Here is a 23,816-nt window from a genome sequence, read left to right on the forward strand (position 1 = left end):
TTGTCTTTCAATTTTCCTTAGGATTCAGTTCTTTTATTTGTTTTACTAGATTTTGGAAGGATGTTTCTGATTTTTGGGATTGGTCTAATAGCCATGCTTGATGTCTCTTCTCTACTGTTTCATTGGATTTGCTGTTCCACCATTGATGCGTTTTACTGCGGGGGGGGGGGATTCTTTTATGATTTGTTTAAATTGTTGACTAGGTCTTTGAGTTTGTCTGTGTTTATTATTTTTCCACTTCTTTTATTTATTCTTTATTCTATCTTTCTTTTATTTTTTTGTTATTTTTTCTTGATTAATTGATTAGGGTCTATTTTTCTTTTTGTTTTAAGGGACTGGTTTTGTTGCTTCCTTTGGGGAATTAATTTAATTTTAATTTGACTACGTAGTGATCTGAGCCTGTCTACTCCTCAGAGGACTTTATGTTGTAGATCTCTTTGTAGTGGTGTTTGTTCATAAGACATGATCTAGTTGCCATTCTCCTTTAGTGTAGTTGGGGTGTTTCCAGGTTTAGGTTTTCTCTTGAAGTATGTGGATTTTGAGATTAGAATGTGGTTTCTGCAGTGATCGATGAGACTGCCCGTTTTCATCTGTTCTCTTTAGGGTTGGTCATTTTCCGTTGATTGTGTGGTTTCTCTTTCTCTGTCTGCGATAAGTTGTTTAATGTGATTTTTGTGGATGTTACTTAAGGTCTGATTGAGTAGGTTCCAGAACTTTTCTGTTTCTTTACAATCTTTTAGAGGTTTTATGGACATGAGCATTTATTATCATGTAAATTTTATTTGATGTTTTTAGGGTAAGTGTTGGGATTCATGGGGACTGTAATTTGGATTCTTGTACAAAATTATTGTTTTGAGGCTGACCAAAAAACCTGTTCCAAACTGTGGGACACTTTTCATCACTCTCTTCCCTGGTATACTTTTAGAGTATACTTTTAAGTATAGGCTTTAGAGCCTATTCCCTTGAGATTCTGTAACATCTAGGTCAATGTTTCTTATTTCTTGCAGTCACATGATGAGAATTTTGTGATGGTCCATTAAGTCGGTAATTATTTTTAGTTAACCATTACCATTCTGTATGTGTGAGTTTACATTGTGCATGGGAATGTAAGTGATTTCAGTTTGATTTTGTACTGTTCTTATTCATGTGTACAATGTTAGGACATTCTACTGCTTCAGATTGCATTTTATCTTTTATGTGGAAGCCCACCGTATCTGAGTGCTGCCTTCTCTAAACTCTGGTATATATTGGTCCAGCCAGTGCAGTATTCCTTAAAAGACCTTTCATGGTTGACTGTTAAGGGGTTACCTGTGGTGGTACTAAGTCCTGAGTTACAACTCTAGATGTGATCTAGTTAGGTGATAGAGGGGAATAACTTGACGATAGATGAAGTTTGTTTAGGATATATCCATTTGTTCTGGATATATCGAGGTGCACCTCATGGAGGCTTGATTTGACTTTTGATAGTTATTTTGAAGAAAAGTTAAAAAGTTTGATCCTTAAGATTTCACCCTACAAATATATAAAACACATCTCCATAAACATCAGTTTATGGAAAACCCACAATAAATAATATTACAATACATTTAAATTTTTACCACTCATGGTAACAAAAGATCATGTATAAAAGATATAGAAGATTACATATAAAAATATGATATTCAGAGATATTTGTTATATAAAAAACTACAAAAATAAATAAAAAGATAAATACATGAAAAACCAAACTAATTAATGGTTTTGATGATGAAATTACAGAAGAGGGTTATAAAAAGCAGAATAAAAAATACTATGATAATTATACTAAAATAAAACAATAAAAAATAACACGAAGATTAATAATACTTAATACTTAAAATAGAACTATATAAAAAAAATAATAGAAAAAATTATTAATGTATGTGATAAAAGTAAAAATAAAAATGCATATAAACCAAATAATCATATTACAAAATATCTGTAGAGTATCAATAATAAAAATAATAGAGGGGAATATACAAAATTAAATCCATCGAATGTAATAATATCAATAATGGTAAAACTAATAGATCATTAAAAAGATTAACACAACATTACACAAAAACAAAGAGGTATAACTAAAGTAGCTGACTATTTGTTAGAATACAAAATAGTAACTGATAATCTGCAAAATAATAATTAATAATCTGCAAAAATAATTTAGAGATTTTAGAAGTATGTGTAATAATGATAAAAAAATGTTACACTTATAAATAAAAACCGAAATATAAAATGATGAACCATCAATATCACATTCGAAAACTATGATTTAATTAAAAAAATAATAACATTACAATCTAACAGTTGCCAATAATGAAAATAGAACAAAACTACTATGTTTTAAAGATTACGTTCATCATTCCAGTACTGCCCAGAAAATTTGCATATACGTTCATAATAGTATTCAAAATTTTTTAAAGATTTATAATTATAGAATTCAATACCAACTGAAGATACAGGGGATCCACTGAAAATCGATTCTTGTAAATTAATATGTTAAGTTTAACTTATCTAGTTACTGGGTTTTGGTGGTTTATATTGCATATAATATTAACATTTTAATACTATGGTTAATATGTTAAGCTAGTTCAGTAGCTGAAGTACTCCACCTTCTAGATTGAGAAAAAAAATTTCTAATCATTAATTTTGAGAAATTAAACCAGACTTGATTGAATGTTAACAAAGGATGAAAAAACAAAATTCCTATCATATAACAACAATAATTGATATAAAATTAAAACTATTGAAGAATACTAATTGACTACTACACATTTTTTGACAAAAAAACATTATCTACAAAGAGTGGACTAATACATGTTCCACAATATACAACATCATTGTTGGCTGAAATATATATACAAAAATTTGAAGTAGATTACAGTTATCATTCACATGCACAACACATTCTTGTAGATGTGAGACATGTGGATATTAATTAAACAAAAATGTTTAATACATATGTGATAAACCATTTGAAATACAAATTCATGGAAAAAAAATATATATATAAGAGGTCTGTTCAGAAGATAACCGAATTTAATTTTTTTAATCTTCATTATTAATTTTACAGATTATTGGTCCTTGTCTCCTTTAAAGTAATTCTTCCCTATTCATACACTTTTCTCAGCAGTGTTTCCACTTCATGAAACAGTCCTGGATTGCTTCATTTGAAATCATCTTTAAGGAACATGATGAATTTGCTTTAATGTAATTAACAGCCTAAAAATGGCATCCTTTCATCACCGATTTTAATTTTGGAAACACAAAAAAAATCACTAGGAGTCAGGTCTGGTGAGTAGGGAGACTGAGGGAGGGTAGTCACTTGATTTTTGGCACAAAACTAATGAATTGACAAAGCTGAGTGTGGGGGCGCATTGTTGTGGTGGTGGAACCATGAGTTGTCTCATTGCTACTCTAGTCTCTTTTTGTGGATTTTTTCACGTAACTGTTGTAAAACACCTTAATAGTACACATGGTACACTATTTCACCTTAAGGCAAGAATTCAAAATACACAATTCCATTAAAATCGAAAAAAACAGAGAGCATCACTTTGACATCGGATCGAGACTAATGTGCTTTCTTGGGGCATTCAAATCCTTTGCCAATCCATTGTGATGATTGAACTTTATATACGATCCTCCAGAGCATCAACTATGTAAGCTTGTTTCAAAAGTTGAAAAGTTTCTGTGAAAGTTTTCTCTAGTTTCTCAAAAAATTTTACGTTGCATTGTTGCTCCAGAAAATTGCATATTACAAAAATTGCTATTCACAGTTAAACAGGTTGCACTCAATTAACAATAACACAAAAATTAACAATAACACAAAAACTAAACGAGATATCAAAAATCTAAGAGAACATGTAGTTATAGAGGAGGTTATGTGGAAGACAATATCACCAACCATACGTTACTAAACATCTGCTGGGCATGCAATTAAAAACGTTCAGTTATTTTCTGAACAGACCTCGTATACAGAATTTAGTACATTTAAAATTATATTTACACTAAACACATCATAAAATATTTCAACAAAATAAAAAATCTTTGTGTGAAGCTAGCATTCCTCACTGAACTAATTTAAGGAATATTTAGTTTAATTATATTTATTGTTATCATGTACTCTACATTTATTTTTATTAACTCTTTTACTATGGGTGGTAAACAATATCATACAAGTTCACAGAGCATCATCAACAGCCTAGTTCACAGTTTCAAGATTACTTTGTTCTCAAAATCTTTACTTGACCATTACCAGTTAAAAAAGTATAAAAAAATATATGTAAGTTTTCACATAAAAGTATCAGCAAAACATTGACCAATTCATATTATTATATTTATAAAATATGACGAATATGATATTAATAAAAATAATAGCTAACGTAAGTTAATATTCAATATCATGTAAAAATATTTTACATAAATGATAAAAAAGTTTACATAAAAATATTTGGAAATTTTATTAAGTTCTGAAATTTATTATGGATATTCTATATTTTCCTTATTGTTTTTTTCAAAATTTTCAAGACTGCATTTTTTCTTCTGTTCAAGAAACACTAAAAAATAGTAAAATGAATGTTAATGTAAAATAAAACATTAGATGACACCATATATGCCAATAAATAAAATTCTTTATTCTGATAGGTACATAATAATAATTATACAGATTGCATCAAGAATGGGTAGATATGCTACTTTATGGATTAAAAAGAATTTGACTGGATAAGTCAATGAAAACTATGGTTAAAAACTTGATCAGAGAAATTCATAAAATATAAAGCTGAAATATTCTTTATATTCTTTAATATATTGCTTTAATATATATTCTTTTATATTCTTTAATATATATTGCTTTATATTCTTGTATATAAAGCTGAAAGTTTGTCTGTTTGTGTGTTCTCACATCATGTGAGAACCAACCAACCTATCGCTTTCAAATTTGCAGGATACTTTCATTCCACGGTAGGTTTTAAGCCCCCTTGCGAATGAAGTTAAGAATTAAAGATAAATATTAAAGAAAAAAAAAATTAATCCTTTTACTTCATTAGGTCACTGTGGAAACAGAAATAAGTTACAATTTTTTCATCATCAAAGGTTTATGTATTTTACTTACCACAGTTACTACTATTCTGCCTTTTGTAATTTAGTTCCTTTTTCAGGTTTCTATATAGCCTGAATACTTTAATTGTTATTTATCAGTGTTATTTTCTATAAACAAGAGGGTAATGAACACTTGGGGGGTCCAGGGGACAAAGCCCTCCGACTAGATGGTAACAATGAGTGAAGTACACTCTGCAGGAATAGTGAAAAAAGCAAGCTTTGTAGTCCTGGGTTGGCTTGGGGATTTGCATAGGTCCCAGGATTCCAGGGAGGCCATCTCCTAGCTAGATGGAGGGCAAGCAAACCGAGCTCCGACCATCTGGTTAATTACAGAAAAAAAGAGATGTGATTAAAATCCAATTTAACTACAAACACTACAAAGCTAAATAAATATAATAAATATATAACAAAATAATTCGCTTCAGAAGGCATTAATGAAAATTATTTTATGACAAATTTATATACATAATGAGTGGAATACAGAATATAGAATTTTTATTTTTAATTAATATTATTAAAAAAATTGACAAAGTAATATTTTTTCTGTAATAGGAAATCTTTCAATTTTACTTGTGGGAAGATTTTTTAAAAATGATTCAGTAATTTATTAAAAATAAAACTTAAGAATCAGAAGTCATTTAGTTAGTATGGACCTGAATGAAGATTACATTTAAAAATCATTCGATTTCTGAATTTCTATTTTAAAAAGAAAAAAAAATTGCTATATAAAATCACAAGGGGGTAAATATTTTTATCAATAAAAATTAAATTATTGTTAGAAATCAGACCAGTTTTGCTTCATAATGCTAATGTACTGCATGAACTATTTATTATATCTAGCAATTATTTTACACAAAAGACATCACACAAAATTGCATATACACACAATCTCTTAACAAATTAATAAATGCTTTTTTATTTTAAAAAACAAGAAAAGGTGTATGTAACATACAGTTATTTCTCATATTATCTAACTAATGAATTAAATCACCAATTTTCTGAATTACTTAACTCTAAAAAATTATTTTTCTTTTTGACACATATACATATTTGAAATGATGTAGCTATCAGATAGTAAAATCTATGCAATTTATAACTCTTGAAGAAAAAATGCAGTTGATAATAAGGGCAGAAAGAAAGAAGAGGGTTGAATCTGTTGACATTCGCAGCAAATGCATACGAGTAATCTTACATAATGCAAGATGTTGAGTCTATCCAACATTTATATTTTATCAAGCTTCAGATGATAAAGGCTCATTTTACTTTTAAATCTAATATGTTAAAAAATCGGAATTTGTCCAGACATTAAAACATGTTTCATTTTGAATTTTAAGACAACTACACATGGTTATGCATTTTGTATGGCAGTTAGCTGAATTTAAGAAAAACAAGATTGTTTTAATAAGTTGGATAATTTAGGTGTGGTAAGTAGAGTATTGGTTTGTATTTTAGTTCAAATACTTTTAACTCTGACAGTTTAATTACAAGTAGCATGCACCAGACTTACTAAGCAAAGCGAGGAGTGAAGGGATTTCCAAACATACTACCAACCAAACATCCAAACAAACACCACCAAAACATACACCAACCAAACATACTATCACAAATCGTAATGCAGAGTCCTTTGAAACTGCAGGTTATATTTAGATCTACAAGTGACACCAATACTCTGTTCACTGCATGGACTAGTTACTAGTATAGTGAACATCATTATTCTCAGAGAAAGTAACCAAGACTAATGCTATCATACTTACGATACTTTATGGGTCTCATGCCCATAAGAAAGAATGAAAGCTATAGGGTAAAGCAACAAACCTTTTTACTACATAGATAGAATAAACTTTACATTTTACTACCTGATGAGAAGGAAATTGGACTAGTGAAACACTGCACACGCCTTCTGAAAACTGAAACCAACAACATGATTAAAATAACTTAGATTTATTAAATCATTATTTATCAGTAATACAAAATTTCATTCCTCAGTCAGAAACAAACATTTAAAAAAATAAATATAAAAAATAAAATGTATTTCAACATTAGAATTAAAAAGTTATAGATCTTTCAGATCTATAAAAGTTCAAAATATAGATCTTTCATTCCATATCCCACGTATAAGTTTCAAACTTACATGAGTTAATTGTAAATAAAAATATCTGCTTAAAAGAACTAGTGTCTGGTCTTATAAATACTGAACAACTGAACATAAAATTATTTTAAATATATGAAATTGAGCACCAAACAGCAAAAACACTTCTATCAATATAAGACAGAAGCTTTTAATATTATACAAGGTTAAAAAAGAAGATATAAATTTTAATTACAATTTAGAGCAGGATGCATATACAGAATGTTCAGGCTAAAGGTATCCAAAAGTCCTCACGTCTAAAAGTCCAAAAGTCATCAAGTCTATATTTAGAAAAGTAATAATCATAATCTCTAAAAAGCAGGCTCAATCAAGCATGTGCAGGCAAGTTGACTCACAATGCAATTGTAATCAGTAATAGTCTGTCGAGATGTGGATCCCACAACAGAAGGTTCAGTGCGTGCTTCGGTTAGTGGAGTTTCATACAGTTATGCATGTTCAATGGCATGTACAAGCTGAATGGAATATTAATCTTCCTAATCCAAGACTATTTGTCAGAGGGGATAGACTTGTCAGAGACTGGAATTTTGGTTTCACAAACTGGAAATTATCCAAAAGTTTCAGTAAGCAATTATCATGTATGCGATGCATTCACTGCCAGTCCTGGAAATTGAATTAGGCGAGCTAGTTACGAACTGCAAATTCCTAATTCCACTGTTTACATCACTGTTCATAAGCGACTCCATTTGTGAATGTACAAGTGAAAACTGCTTTATCATATTAACCAAATGATCGCCGCCTACAATATCATTTTGCTGAAGAGGTAATGAACCATGTCAAAAATAATCCTAATCATCTTGTTACATTGTTATTTCAACTGTGGTTACATACAATAATGAACAAATTAATCCGAACAAAGGGAATTTTTGTTTTGTTATAGGAATTTTCATTCTGTGACAGACTGCTTGCTGTTTGGTGTTTCAGGTTATGTTGTTAGTTCATACACAAACGGAATTAATGGTTTTTGTGCTTTTATAGGTCACTGTCAGTTAATTTTTTGTGACCTAGTGAATTTCTGTTATAAGTTTGTTATTCATTTCTAGTTAATATAATGGATGTAAACACATGAAAGCGGTAAAAAATTGTTGGTTCCAACACACACAAATGACCCAAAGACAGATTGCCAGTGAGTGAAGTGTGGGGTTAGGTACTGTAAATGAATTTGTGAAAAGGTTTAGGGAAACAGGCTCCGTCTCTCCAAAGAAAAAAGGAAAATGTGGATAGAAAAAGAAAGCCATGCCAACACAGGATCGATTACTATAAGAAAGCAAAATTAATCCATGATTGTCAGCTGTTGACCTTAATAGGGACTTGAGAGCCAGTGGGACTAATCTTTCTGATATGAAAGTTTGCAGAAGATTGTTCGGAAACCTATAATGCAGCAGTAACTGAAAAAGGTTATGAAGACCAAAAGAATTCTCCTGCCTCTCCAAATTAAGCATGGGCTAATAAAAAAACTTTGTTATACTATGGACAGAAAAGGTAATGATTTCAAGTACTTAAAAGAACTATTTTATCCAATTAAGTAATGCAAAATTAAAAGAGGCATCATTATTGCACCTCAAATAAGGAAATTTTTCAGAGTTCCCGTTTTTAAAGAAAAATTAAATGATAAAGAAATGGCAGCTTGGAACTGTTTTGTTAAGTGTAGTGAAGGGATTTCTAGGTAATAATAAATATGAGAACTATAAAACCCTTATAGATGAACTCTTAAAAGCCTATGAATTACTAGAATGTCACAAGTCCTTAAAAATGTATTTTTTGTACTCACTTGAACTTTTTGTGGAAAATTTGGATGTAGTAAGTGACAAACAAGGAGAGAGATTTAACCACGACATCAGGACAATAGAAACACAATATCAGGGGTGCTGGGACTCATCTATGATGGGCGACTACTGCTAGTTAATATGTCATATTTTTAGTCAAACCCCCCAACCCCTGCAACAAACAAATTATGTGTTATAGTATTTTGCATATTATTTTTAAATTTAGGGCCACAAAATATTTTAAATACAGCTTTTTTCATAACTTAAAGAAATTAAAATTTGTTGACTAGTGTAATCGACGTGCAAAGGGTCACGTTAACAGAAGACAAGAAACTGATAGAGAGTAAAGTTGCCAAATTTAAGGATCTGTTTACAGTTTCTTAAATATAAATGTACAGATGTAATTGTGAAGAAGTCATATAAAAGGGATTGGGTGATAAGAGATTTCTTAACACTATAATAATATAAAGGGATAGGATAGGAAAGGTAAATTTGTAGATATTTTGGATTAAAATGTTGTGAGTTTAAAAGTAAAAGAAGACAAAGGCATTTTTTAAAGTTTTATTATCAAAAAATATTATTTTTAGTTCAAATGAAACATTCCTAGAAGATGAAGAGCTGGATCAGTTAAAACATCTTTTCCTAAGTTTTATTTTGTTTATAGGACAATACATTAGGAAGCAGAGTATGGGACAGATGATTGAGGTGATTTAAAAATAATCCAAATTTAAAAAAATATGTAATTATGAGAAAATTGGTCGGGGAGTAATGTTTCAGTACTCCATCTTATAGTAATATTTTTATTTTGTCCCAGTATATTTAAGCTGCAGTTCATTATGGGAAGAGGACTGGAGACGTTTGTGAGAAGTATTTGAAATACTAGATGGTAAGCAAGTAATTTTAACTGGGGATTTCAACGGCAAATTAGCACCTCCATAGGTCCATTCCAATACAGTAGTGGTCTTTGAATACAGTGTATTCAAGGGAATAAGAAGATTACTGATATTAGGTGTTCAAACGATGTATTGTATGAGGGAGAGGCTAGGCAATTTGTATGTTGATGTGTGCAATGATTTTAGTTATATTAAATGGTAGTATGATACAAAAAATGGGAAGAGCATTTAATATTAAAAGAAACGCAAATAACAAGAAATCTCTATCAGGAACACAAAACTGAGACATTATCAAATAACGATTAGACCCGAAATACCTTATGCAACAGATACATTTTAACTAAATGGAATTTGAAATCTTGAAAAATTAGAAAAGGTTGAAAGGATAATTCTGAGGAAAGTACTAGAACCTAGAAGTAACAGTGAATCTGAATTCAAATTTCTAATAAAGAACTATATTTAACATCTGTCAGTTTTTAACTGACAGATGTTTTGAAGAAAAGAAGAATACAATCCTACGGATATATACACAAGATGGGTGACAAACAGATTAACTAAACAAATCTTTGACTTGCAAAGAAGTTACAAATCCAAGCCCACACAGTTTTGGGAAATACAAAAAGGCATTGAAAACATTAGAATCAACACAGACATAATAAATGACAGGATGCTTTTTAGATGGGTAATACAGAGAGAAAAAATTCAACCAGTGGAAGGAAATGGAAACAAGAAGAGAAGGAATGATATTCTCAAAGGATGAAAAAGTATGGGCACAAAGGAAGCACAATCAAAGTTGATTTATCACACCCTCTAAAAGGGTTATTTAAAAAAAAAAAACACAAGGATGTAGTAATTCAGATAAAATGGGGCAATATATTTTTAGAAGGCACAAGGATTTCAATAATCAATTACTGTAGTATGTGCCCATGTAAGTTAAGAGTGTGAATATGATTTTACAGTAAGGATTTTCCTTGGCTACACACTGATATGAGATAAATATATCAATTTTTAATGAAAGTGTATCCAAAATCATGTGTCAAAACTAAAGAAGTAAAATATATGCAGAGTACGACTGCAATGAATAATGATAAATGACACTGAGGTTTTGGAAAATTATGTAAATAAAGCTTTAAATGTAACAGTAACTAGTAGGTAGTAGTAGGTGACTAGTGTATGAATCAATGGGAGATTGTATAATTACAAGTAGTAATGCAATTAAAAAAACTGATAACTTGACTAGCAATGTTGCAAGGCAATAAAATTATGCTTTAAACTAATGAACATTTTTAGGGTAAATTCAAATAGGAAAGTAGAATATTTAAATGTAAATAAAATGTATTATCAGGTAATGAATAATATATACAAGCTATAACAGTAAAATTTCATTTTCAAATTGAAAATGTAAGCTTTAGGAGAAAGTACTTGAAAACTGGCTGAATATATAAGTATCAATTACAGAAAATTTAAGGAGAAACATATTCCACAAGAATAAATCAATAAAATATTAACAGAATTTTCTCTAAGCATCTACTAGGGAAAAAAGAAAAAAATCGAATGTTAAATCATTTAAACACCAAAAAACAGTTGTTTAAGAAATAAATTAAAATGTATATACCCATAGAAGGAAGAATAAAATTAAATTAGAAAGAATTCTAAAACTGAGAAAGGTATTTTAGAAAGGTTCTAAAACTCCAACATCAGTAATGGTTTATAGTACTATATTACATCAACAAAGCATTTAAAACTTGCTGCTGCTCCCTAAAAAAATCAATGGAATCAGAAATCTACTAGACCACAGAATTATGGGTATACAATGAGAATGGTAACCCCGATACCCTACACAGGTATCTTAACATACCCACCAGTTTGGTCTAGAGGTGAATGCATCTTCGCAAATCAGCTGATTTCAAAGTTAAGAGTTCTAAGATTCAAATCCTAGTAAAGGCAGTTACTTTTGTACGGATTTGAATACTGATGTTCTTTTGTGGTTGGGTTTCAATTTATCACACATCTCAGGAATGGTCAGCCTGAGACTGTACAAGACTACACTTCATTTACACTCATACATATCCTCTGAAGTAATACATTATGTGGTTTCAGAGGCTAAACAGAAAAAGAAAGAAAGGTATCTTAACATGGCATCCTCTAAATCAAAGGATGAGATTATAAAATGCCAATGGCTAAAGTGATGTTTAATAAACTGATTCCTGTAGACAACCAAATTAAAGAATTCCACTGCAGTTTCAATTTTTTTGTGGGTAATAAATACAGCACTCACTCTAAATTAAAATAAACTCACAATTAAAAATAAACAGCAGAATACAAACCATGACATATATGTGTTCTGCATTCAGCACATGCATATCCTTGATTGTCTAAACCAATTTCTGGACAAATTGCCTCTTCAAACTTACGATCTTCAGAAACTTTAAGGTGTGGACAAACTCTAGAAGTTTGAAGTAGGCAACGTACATGGGTTCTGTACTGACAATCTACAACAAATACAAAAATTAGCTTTATTTTGAAATGCTAACTTGAAATAATTTTAAGTTAAGAATTTTTGTCAATAGTGACTGGTATTAAACATAACCAGTAATCTATGAATAAGCAAGTTGACCTCATCCTCTATTGACTCATCCTGAATTGAATGTTACTGAGCTCTACAAAAAAATTGAATAATGTGAAAATTTTAAAAAATTTCAAGTAAAACTCAAAATTAATTTATTGATTAAGGCAGATCGACAAAGGCTTAGCCAGTATTGCAAAATCTTGTGTGGACACCACATGACTTCCTTGTAAGCCAATTAAATTACATATACAAATTTTTGAAAGTACATAAAATTTTATTTCACTAATAACTTCTGATTTTTTTTCATATATTTTTTTTTATTGTTATTATTGAATTATTATTTATTTATACATTTTTTTTATGATCACAGGTTAATAATAAATCAATATATTTAAATTAAAAAAAAAAAGAAGGAAATGAGGTCGAATTCGAACCAATGTGCCTCCCTGTGTAAGATCCAAATATTTCATTAATTAAAATTTTATTTGGCTATAACTCTGGAACCAATGAAAATATGTACCACTAATGTTATACCATTGAGAGACTCTCAATGAGGGCTTATTACTGCAGTTAAGAAAAAGTCCAAAATCCATTTTTTTTTGGATTTGGTTTTTTGGACATTTTTGGTCAAGTCGACTGCAATCAAAAGGGGAGGTGCACAACTAGATGTTACAACAGTTCTAAATCCAAAATTTCAACATTCTGTAGCTAATCCTTTTTGAGTTATCAGATACTCATATACATACATATATAACAATGAAACTAGTCAAAATGGATTTGGGGATGGTCAAAATGGGTATTTCTGTTGAAATCTGAAATTTTTCATGATCACAATACTTCCTTTACTTCACACAAGGAAGTAAAAAAGAATCCTACTATACTAGCAATATCACAAGTACTATTTTTAGGATCAGATTAAGATTAATTATATGAAAAGACACAATGCTGACAGTAGCAGAAGATGGTCTCAGAGACAAACATTATCTTTAAATATTGAGAGTTAAACATGGAACAAATACTTAATGTGGTGCTGCTACAAGAGATAGGGAATGGTGCTGATGTCAGAAGACTGTTGCATCAGGAATATAGAGCAAGTTCAAATGAGTTATGGTGATGGAAACCATTAATTCTACCTTAAGAAAATTAATAGTAATAGTTATTATTTTATAACAGAAAATTTTACAAAAGATCATTAAACATATGTTACTGCATCAAAAAACAAAAAGTAACGAAATGACATCAGTCATTTTTTTTCTAATGTGGGGAAAAATAACAAAATGCTTTGAATGGAATACAGGTTTTAACATGTCAAAATATTTTTATTTAATCATGGGCAGGCCCAGCGACTAGGCATTGTGATTCTAGAGGAATAGCTAATATTTTTTAAGTATACTATAACTTAGATATCAAAAATATTAACATATTGATATAAATCTTTGGAAAGTCATGTACTAATCTTTTCTGATCCTGTCATAAAAAGAAAGATTCATTCTCGTTAAGAGAAATGGCAATAAATCTCTTTATTCAACTAAAAGAAAAAAAAAAATTCTACTGGATAAAATTCTACTAGATAATTCTACGTTCAAACTGCTGGAATAAAGTATGCATTTAAAAAAGTCTGCCACAATAGAACAAGAGTACATTTTACCATTTAATATGTTCTTTGAGACTTTTATCAGTTGAAAAATTAGTGATTAAGCATGAAAACAGAAAGGTGAAAAAGTAAATATTCTGAAAAGAGAAATTAGAATTAGGCAGGTTCATTCTGAAAAAGAAACCTAAAAAGATCAGTGTGAGAGTAATTATTCAATTTAGATTGAAAATTTAAACCAAGAAAATAACTTTGTTGAATTCCATTGTAATTCAACAAATTTTCAAACATTTTATTGCATCAATATTTTTAATTTTGATGATATCTGGTATATGATAACTATCCACCTTGTAGTGACCAAAAAATATTTTTCTATATTTAAAAAAAAAAGTTTTTCTTTAGTAATAGACTATTCTCTAACTTGACAACAGGTAAAAGCAGGCATTTTCGTCACTTTTTCCACGAGTTGTAGCATTCTTAATTCACATCATACAGAGGGTCAAAAGAGCTTTTTGGAAAGGGTAAAGCTGGAACTTCAACTTAGTGTATTCAAAATTCATTTTATTGTATAACCAAATCTTGTAATCTTTACTGAAGTTACATTTACAAATTGTTGTTTTATCAAATTTTGGGTCCAAACTAAATAATGAAGGGCTTAAGGTAACAGACCTGTTTTTTACCTTTTAACTCTTAGATACTAGTAGTACTTTAAAAAAAAAAAATTGGACTGTTACCAGTGTCCTTCATTAAAAAAATGACCACCAAGTCGTACGATTTTGAAAATGTCTCATTTTTGGGACCCAAAAACCACATGTAGGGCAGGTGGCAAAAATCTGACATTTTTACAGCAGTAATTATGTTTTATGCACTTTAAAACCGTATAAAATTTATTTTGTTACTCAAACGGGTTGACGAGTAATGAAGCCATCAAAACCGATAAACACACCATTCCTTCTAACCGTGAACAATGTATACAAAATACAGCTGGTATTTTTTTTTTCAAATAATAATGTAGGCCTACTATACAAAATATTTTCATATATCTATAATGAGATAGCTTATAATCTAGATAGTTTGTTACTTAAAGTATGACTCACACACAAACTCATGTTTAAACACAAAAGTAAATTGACATGCATGGACATGAATGTTTGTATAATCCTGAATGTAAACATTGTAGAAGGCTCAGTTACTGTTTTGATTTCAATGTGATATGTTGTATTGTTACTAGTGTTAATACTGTGGTTAGGTAATGTACACTTCTTTATAAAAGTAATTTTATTATCAAAGAACTTCTCTTTTATGCAATATCTTTTATCTGCAATTTGTAGTTTTATAATTAATACTAACTGTATTATTATTATAAGAACCCTTGCAATTTATAAAAAAACGGATTATGGAGTATTCAATTGGCATTTACACTAAACAGTATGGCACAAATTGACTTACAATAGATCTTCAGTATTGCATGTTATTTTAAAGTTTACTGCAAATTACATTGATAACTTTAAGAAGTGGATATACTGAAACAAAAAAATATCTGTACTTTTCATAAAACTGAATATTCAGATAAATATTTTCATATTAATGGGAAAAGCTGTTCTGAATCCAATTAGCTGTCACACTAAACCAGTTAAGAAACCTCTTCAAGAAATATCTTTGAAACTTTTAACAAGCAATCCAAATTTAAAATTAATTCCAGGCAGAGCACTATGTACAAAATGCTTAAACAAAATACAAAAACCACAAGATGATGCAGAAAGCGAACCGAAATGTCAAGATATGTTTGAAAAATCTTGGAATCTTGATAATCTAGATGATGAGGTAAGAGTCTATGTTATGGAAAGTTATAAGAGAGTGGAGAGGACAATGTGTGCAGTTGCCATCTTACTTCCAAATATCAGGGGGCCTGGAGAACTCAGGAGGAGGTTGTTATCAACTGTGGTGTATTCTTCCCACTTATATGAGGCAGAGATCTGGGCAGATATTCTGAGGTATAAAAGGTATATGGGAATACTTACTGCACTGCATAGAAGATGCTGCCTCCGGATTTTGGCAGCTTATCATACAATCTCAAGAGAGGCTGCAGAGATGCTGGCGGGTGTTATGCCAATTGACCATTGTTAACAGAAGGAAGCGTAGAGAATTAAGGATGCATCCTTCTTTGGAGAAGAAGAGATTGATTGTGGTCAATTTACAAGAGTTGATGAATACTTGGCAAGAACGATGGGATGCAGAAGAGAAAGGTCGGTGGACTTACCATCTGATTGGGAATGTAAGGAGTTGGTGCAGTAGGACTCATGGATCAATTGATTATTATAGTCTTATACAATTCCTGGTTGGGCATGGAGGTTGTATCTTTTTAAATTCGTTCTTGACCATTCAGATTGCTGTCTGGCCTGCAATGTGGAGGAAACTCCGTACCAGGTCTTGTTCTGTTGTATGAGGTTCCAGGATGCATGGAAGTGCATGCTGGATGCCCTGGGTTAGGTGGACATGTTCAGACCTGAGGATTTTCAGCAGATAATGCCTCAGGGTGTGAAGCAGTGGAATATTATTGCAAATTATAACAGAAAAGTTTTAGAAGAACTTTGTAACACAGAAAAAACTAGTAGAGATTGTGAGCATTGGTGCGACCTGCAAGGGAATGAGGTGTCAGAGAGTGCCAGGTTGGACAGGTCTGCTGTGGCTGAGTCCCTTGGGGGCCCTCTTGTGCATGAGGGGGGGGGGTCGCTTTGGTGCGGTGAGATCGTGGACACTCTGCTCCCGGTGCCTGAGGGCATTGCTCAGTGATTACGGCTGACGGTCGTGTGGGTAAGTAGTTGAGTTGTGTGTGCGTTAGATGGAGGGTGTGTTTGTGTACTCTGGGTGAGATTGTGGAAATTTAATTAACTGTTGAGTGTGCTTTGGTGGATAAGTGATGTCCAGTGGCCATGTCTTCATGATTGTTGTGCGCTTGTCTTGTGTTGGATTGATTGTATAAATGTAAAAATGTGTCTGGTACGTCTTAGTACCTATTAGGTGTGCTATTTTTGTGGATGTTTTCTTCCTTTAGGTATTTGTGGTGTGTAGTGTCTGGTATGGATGATGTTTGCATGTGGAGACAGAATGTGTGTGTGGGTGCTTACCCTCCCACCTGAAGTATTGCTTTATTAGCAGTTTCCCAGGAGATACTGACAGTAGTGTGCAGGAATACATACGCATTTTCTGTAACAGGTTGCAGAATATGTTAGCGAGTCTGACACTGCTTTGGCGCTCATAAATGGGGTTCCTCTACTTAAAAAAAAAAAAGGTAGAGAATATGAAGAATTAATCATTAAAATAAAGGTTAAAATGAAAACAGTTATATCAACCCAGGAAAAAATTAATATTTCAAGTTTATCAACAAGCAGCTGGAGCATTCAAAAAATTCAAATTGAGTCTAGTGTTAGTCAGTATTTAGCCCGTCAATCCAAACAATTAGTTAAAACAAGTGGAATTTTGCAACAAATCGGCAAAAAGAAACCCAGTCACGTAGTTGTGAAAATCTTATTAAATGTGTATAAGATTTTTACAGGAATGATGAGCACAGCCGAATGATGCCAGACAAGAAGGATTGTGTCTCTGTAAGACAAGCTGACGGGAAGAAAATTAATATTCAAAAAAGGCTTATCTTATGTAACTTAGAAGAATTGTACATTGTCTTCAAAGAAAAACATAATTTAAAAATTGGTTTTTCAAAATTTGCTGATTTGACCAATATTTTATGTTCTGGCTGGTGGGTCACACACACACACACACACACAGAGTGCGTGTGTGTGACCACCAAAATGTAAAACTTATGTTATCTGCTCTAAAAATCAAGTTTAATTATAAAATTCTCCTTTCAACCATGGTATGTAATATAGAAAATGAAACGTACATGGTGTCACAGTGTGAAAAATGTCTAGGCACTAATGAAGTGTTCAGATTACTGCAAGAGAGCTGGCATAATATTGATTCTGAAATTATCTTCAAGCTGTGGGTTTCTGTTCACCATTGTGAACTACCTACTCAAATTCTTCCATTCCAAGGGTGCTTAGACAAACTTACTCGCTTAGACAAATTTAAATAATCTAAGTTATGTCAGTTAAGTTTGTTATCAAAAAGTGCAAGATTTATTCATAACTTCCAATAGCAGGAGTAAAGAAATGTAAAAGTAAATTGAACAACTTGTTAATGTAATTGAATTGTTTATCATTTTGCAATTATTATTTATCGTTCTGTAATTGACTATTTATTAATTTTCAATTTATTCATTCAAATGAGTTTAGTTGTAATTTTTATAATCTGAAAAAATACATAACATCAGTATTTTTGGATACATTTTTTATGGTTAGAAGGAAGGGTGTTTTTAGCGGTTTTGTTGGTGTCATTACTCGTCAACCCCTTTGAGGAACAAAATCAGATTTTTGCCACTTCTCCCACATGTGGTTTTTGGGTATCAAAAATGAGACATTTTCAAAATCTTACAGTTTGGCGGTCATTTTTTTTAATGAAGGACATTTGGTAACAGTTCAATTTGATTTAAAAGCACTACTAGTATCTAAGAGTTAAAAGGTAAAAAACAGGTCTGTTACCTTAAGCCCTTCATTATTTAGTTTGGACCCAAAATTTGATAAAACAACAATTTGTAAATGTAACTTCAGTAAAGATTACAAGATTTGGTTATACAACAAAATAAATTCTGAGTACACTAAGAACTCTTTCCAAAAAGCTCTTTTTGACCCTCTGTAAGATGTAAAATAAGAGTGCAACAGCTCGTGAAAAAAGTGATGAAAATGGTTGTTTTTACCTGTTGGCTATTTAGAAAATAGTCAAGAAAAAATTTTTTAAACAGTATAAAAAAATATTTTTTGGCCACTACAAGGTAGGTAGTTATCACATATCAAATATCATCAAAATTAAAAATAATAATGCACTGATCATTTGTTGAATTAAAATGGAATACCCCCTTTCTGACTATTCAAGAAAAAGTAAACATAATCAGCTTATTTACCTAAAACAGAAAATTATTTTAGTGATTAATGTACAAGATTGATGAGTGACAGAAATAATAAACTTAATTAAAAATGATGTAATCTTGCTGACCTTTCAAAGGAATAAATGTGGCAGGCTTTGTTTAAAGGAAAGTATAATAAAAGGTGTTCAAAAATTGTATGAAGATGACTGAAACTAATTGAACACATCCTGATAAGAAGTACTGTTTCTAAATTAGGAAGGAATTAAGAAAATAAAGCAAAAGTGAGACTTATCTTGTGTAATTTTGAAAGACAGAACTCTATGAAAAATTTAAAAAAACATTTCCTAGTATGAAAATTGGCTTTTTGTAACATTTAGATAATTATGGCCAAAGTTGTGTGTTCTTCAACCACATATAAAAAGTTCTTTTAAAACTTTATACAATATCAACATAACCTAATGCTCGGTTTGGTTGCTAACCTTGTCTAATTAACATTAAATATACAAATTATATACAACTTTTAATAACAAATATGATATTAAAACTAAATACAATTAAGATATTGTAATTAGGTAGATTTCACAAGAAAACTACCTATTGTAATGGGTACCAAGATTCGACTTCTGGAAAATTTTGACATATCTTCGCGTTTCATATCTCACAGACCCCAAAAATCACTGTCAGTTCAAAAGTTTGTATATATATATATATATATATATATATATACACTTTCTTGTGAACACGATAACTGTCATAATTTTGTGCCAATCACTTTCAAATTGATACATAAAATATAACGACCCAATATCTCAGTTGAGTTTGTTAATGGTCAAAATTGAACCATGGGGGTGGAAATAGGGAAGCTTTTTTGAAAAAACAAAATATTGTTGTAACTTTCTTATTAAGTAAAATACTGAACTCGTTTAAAGTCCTGCTATTCTTTGGATAAGGGCCTAAAAATTATCTAAGTAAAGTGTTTTGACATCAATAACCACTGGCTCAGGGGGTGGAAAAATGGGGTATTGAAGACAAAAAACCATACCTCCCTTAATAGGCACAACATCAAATCGGTTTAAAATGGCTGTTAGTCTTCTAAACATTACCTAAAACTTTTATCTGAAACAATTTTTGATATGACCAACCCTTACGGCAGGGGATGACCAAAATGTAGCTGGAATTGTAAGAAGATGGGGCTTGTCGTATGCTATACAGCTGAAACTTTTTTCACATGCAACCATTGTCATATTGAGTAAATTTTAAGTTTTTCTTAACTTTAAGGTGGAAATCTTTTTTATCCCCTACTTAGCACCGGTGAAATCTACCTCCACTTTCTGGTGTGCCAAAAGAGATTTTTTTTTATGGCAGACTATAGTCAAGTTAATGGTAGACTGTAAACATGATGGTAGACTATGTACCAAAGTAGTATCCTTGTTTGCCTAACTAAACATTTTTTCTATAATTTGTAGAAATCTTAATCAAAAAGTTTTTTATGTAATAAATTTTTGAATGTCAAGTCAAATCACATTCTGTGGAGTCATGGAAGAAAATTGGAAAATGTACAAGGCTTAGCTGAAAAATTTTGCACACTAGCGTGCTACACGAAGACAGAAGGTACTATCAAGTTGGGTGTGGCAGCATATGATAGCTAAAATCCCCTTCAACAAACCTGCGATAATGCGTTGAAATCAGTTAGCAGTTTGTTTTCAATAGCATAAAATGGAGTCTAGTATGGCCAATATGTCAACATGGTTAAAAAAGTGTCCAATGATCAAATTTTTAACAGCAGAAAATGTGACTCCTACAAATATTTTTCATCGTTTAACAAGCGGTTTATGGTAGTGAAACTGTTGACAGGCATAGGTGGCATAGGTGGGTGTTGAAATTTTGCGAATGTGAAATTAGTAAAGCAACAATTGAGGACACACCTTGCAGTGGATGATCAGTTCCTGTGACTGACGAGAAACGTCGAAAGGAGGTGGATGATTTGCTTCAAAGTGACTGGCGAATAAGCAACGCATCGCTATTCAGTTAGACATATCTAAAGAATGAGTAGTCCATATTATCGAGCAATTGGGTTACTGTAAAATCTGTTCAAGATGAGTACTGCGCAAACTCTCTGATGGCTCCCTGCAAGGTGAAGTTAGAGCCTATTCCGCATCCGTCATACTCACCAGATTTGGCCCTGTGCGACTTCCATTTCTTCCCTCATCTCAAAGGTAATCATTACACCACTGACGATGAGATGAAGGAAGCTGTGGCCACTTGGATCCAAGAAAGACCGCCAGGAGTTTTCAGTGATGGAATGCAAAAACTTATCACACATCGGGAAAAGCGTATCAGTGTAAATGGAGATTGTATTGATAAATAAATACTGCATTTGTAGCTAAGGTAATGTATTCATTTTTTATTTCATTCCAACATCTCTTTTCTTTCACATGCTATGCATACACGTGCAAAATTTATCAGCCGAGCCTCGTATCTTGGTGAAAATATACCGTCAGCAAGTTGTATACACGAGTGAAAAATATTTTTATAAGATTTAAAGATCATTTTTACAATGAAACATACCAGTCCAAGAGTACATCCATAGAGAAACTAAAACTGTTACTTTTAAGTTATTCAAGACCTTCAAGGTGTTAAAAATATTACAGGTGCCCTTGGGGGAATGAGAAGATAAAAACCACAATTCAAAACCAAAGAAATATACTTGAAAAATGATTTGCAACAAAATCCTGTAATTAATTAATTATCCATAAATTACTGTATTTATCTTTTTTTTGAGCAGAAGGTTTGATGTGAGGCTTTTAAGTATTAATAATGAAGATTATTATAGTGATATTAAAAAAGTTATAATTAATATTTACCTGAACATTGATACCATGGTTGGACCACGGACCAAATATTATAGGAGCATCTGTCACATAACCTATTAGATCCAGATGTAGGTTGATAATATAATTTTAAATGATGTCCTAAGACTACTCTTGTTTCAGCTATTTCTTTTATTTCTTCAAATTCCTCGCTTTCTTTTTCTAATGCTTCTTGTAATTGATATCTAAGTTCAATTAATCTACGTACAAGCCATCTTCTTTCTTCAGAACATTCTGCACTCTCTAAAACTAATTCTTTACACTGATCAACAGCAACTGATAATTCTTCAGCTGTAAGTTGTGCCAGACCACCCTGTGCATGTCAATAATAAATATATAATCCACAAATATAAAAAAAGTAAAATTCAGACTTATAAAGCTAAATATCAGTAAACAATTAAATAAAAATGGCTTCTATCTTAAATATTTTTGTTATTTGTAAATTGATTCATCTTAAGACTTCGGAAATCTATTATAGTTACTGAATTGTGACCAGGAAATACCTTTCCCTTTATATAAGGAGTGTAATTATATTATGTTGTATTCTTGCATTAAAGAGTCAACTCGACCACAAAGGAGTACTGAGAAATATTGAAATAATAAAATTAATGGCTTTAATGAATTATAACTTAGTTACTAATAATCATTTCCATGTTGTGTACAATGTAACTAACTTACAAAATAAAATAAAAAAAAACAAAAAAACAAGGAATCATCTAAGACAAAATAAATATATATAATCGATTAAGAAATATATATACAATCAATGATGTTCAAAAAATGTTTAACATCAACAGAGCAATGACCTCTACATAATACATTTTTTTAACAGAGCAATGACCTATGTTACAGGATTTGTAATGAAATTTATATCAAGGTAGCATAAGTTTTAAAAACATGATTGGTGTTCAACCATCAATTTTCTGACAAAAGGAAATTGCCTAACCCTCTGAGCAACTCCCAGTACATAATTACACATTAATGTTAAACCATCATAATTTTTTCTTCTACTAATCTTTAACTGATAGAAATCATATATCTGATTCGTAAAATATGCTTGTATAGTATCACAGTAATTTTTTAGCCATTCAGGAAGTTGCAAAGGCCATCAATGCTTGCTTTTACAAATTAACTAAAGAATCTCATTTTGCTCCAAAGACGTATTATAAATTTAACTTATGAATTTGATTTCATCAGGACTTGTAACTTGATAGAATAATGAAAATATTTCAAGAATTTTAACTGGAATTATGCCAGGAGAGGTAGATCTGTCTTGGCTAACAAATCTTAATTTAAGACACAAAAAAATTCCAAAAAAGTAGTTTCTGATCACGTTGGAGGCTTAGAAAAAAAATGATATCACCGAAAAAAAAAAACCCAAACTGTATCATTATTTTAAGCATGGCAGAGTAAATGCTGCCCATCATCACAAACATAGAGCAATGACCTCTATTACAGAATTCGTAATGAAATTAACATTAAGGCAGCATAAGTTTTAAAAACATGATCTTTATTTATATAGTACCATGCAAATATATAATATTCTTTCTTTAAAAATTGGCAGCAACAATCTTTACAGTTTGACTCAATCTCACAGATTTTAGCGGAACACTTAATAAAAACCTGCAATTAGAAATTTTAATTCCATCAATTTTTTTTTCATTATATAAAGCAATCATGAACAGGGAGTACAATCATTGTTAAAGATTGATGCAATTTATGGATGAAAAAATTAGTTATGCCTAAATTCATGGAAAGTTCAAAGAACTGTCCAGATGTTTATTTATTTCATTATACAGTAGAACTGCTTGAAAGCAGTTTATTGAAATAAACTAGGAACTCTATTGATAACTATAGCTGTCCATTTTAAATCTGTGAAATAGGT

General features: G+C 30.9%; 1 protein-coding gene across 2 annotated transcripts in view; it reads right to left on the minus strand.

Moving 5' to 3' along the window:
- The window catches only part of DEF8 (differentially expressed in FDCP 8 homolog), a 32,500-nt gene that overhangs the window by 7,791 nt on the left and 893 nt on the right, over positions 1 to 23,816 (minus strand). For both annotated transcript variants that reach the window (XM_075373234.1, XM_075373235.1), the window contains exons 2-4: positions 21,926 to 22,244; positions 12,248 to 12,412; positions 6,972 to 7,022 (exon numbers count right to left, since the gene is read on the minus strand). In XM_075373234.1, coding sequence (XP_075229349.1) covers positions 6,972 to 7,022; positions 12,248 to 12,412; positions 21,926 to 22,244 — 535 coding nt within the window. The remainder of the gene's footprint in view (positions 1 to 6,971; positions 7,023 to 12,247; positions 12,413 to 21,925; positions 22,245 to 23,816) is intronic.

The sequence above is a fragment of the Lycorma delicatula genome, chromosome 8, assembly GCF_047948215.1.
Source record: "Lycorma delicatula isolate Av1 chromosome 8, ASM4794821v1, whole genome shotgun sequence".
NCBI lineage: Eukaryota > Metazoa > Arthropoda > Insecta > Hemiptera > Fulgoridae > Lycorma > Lycorma delicatula.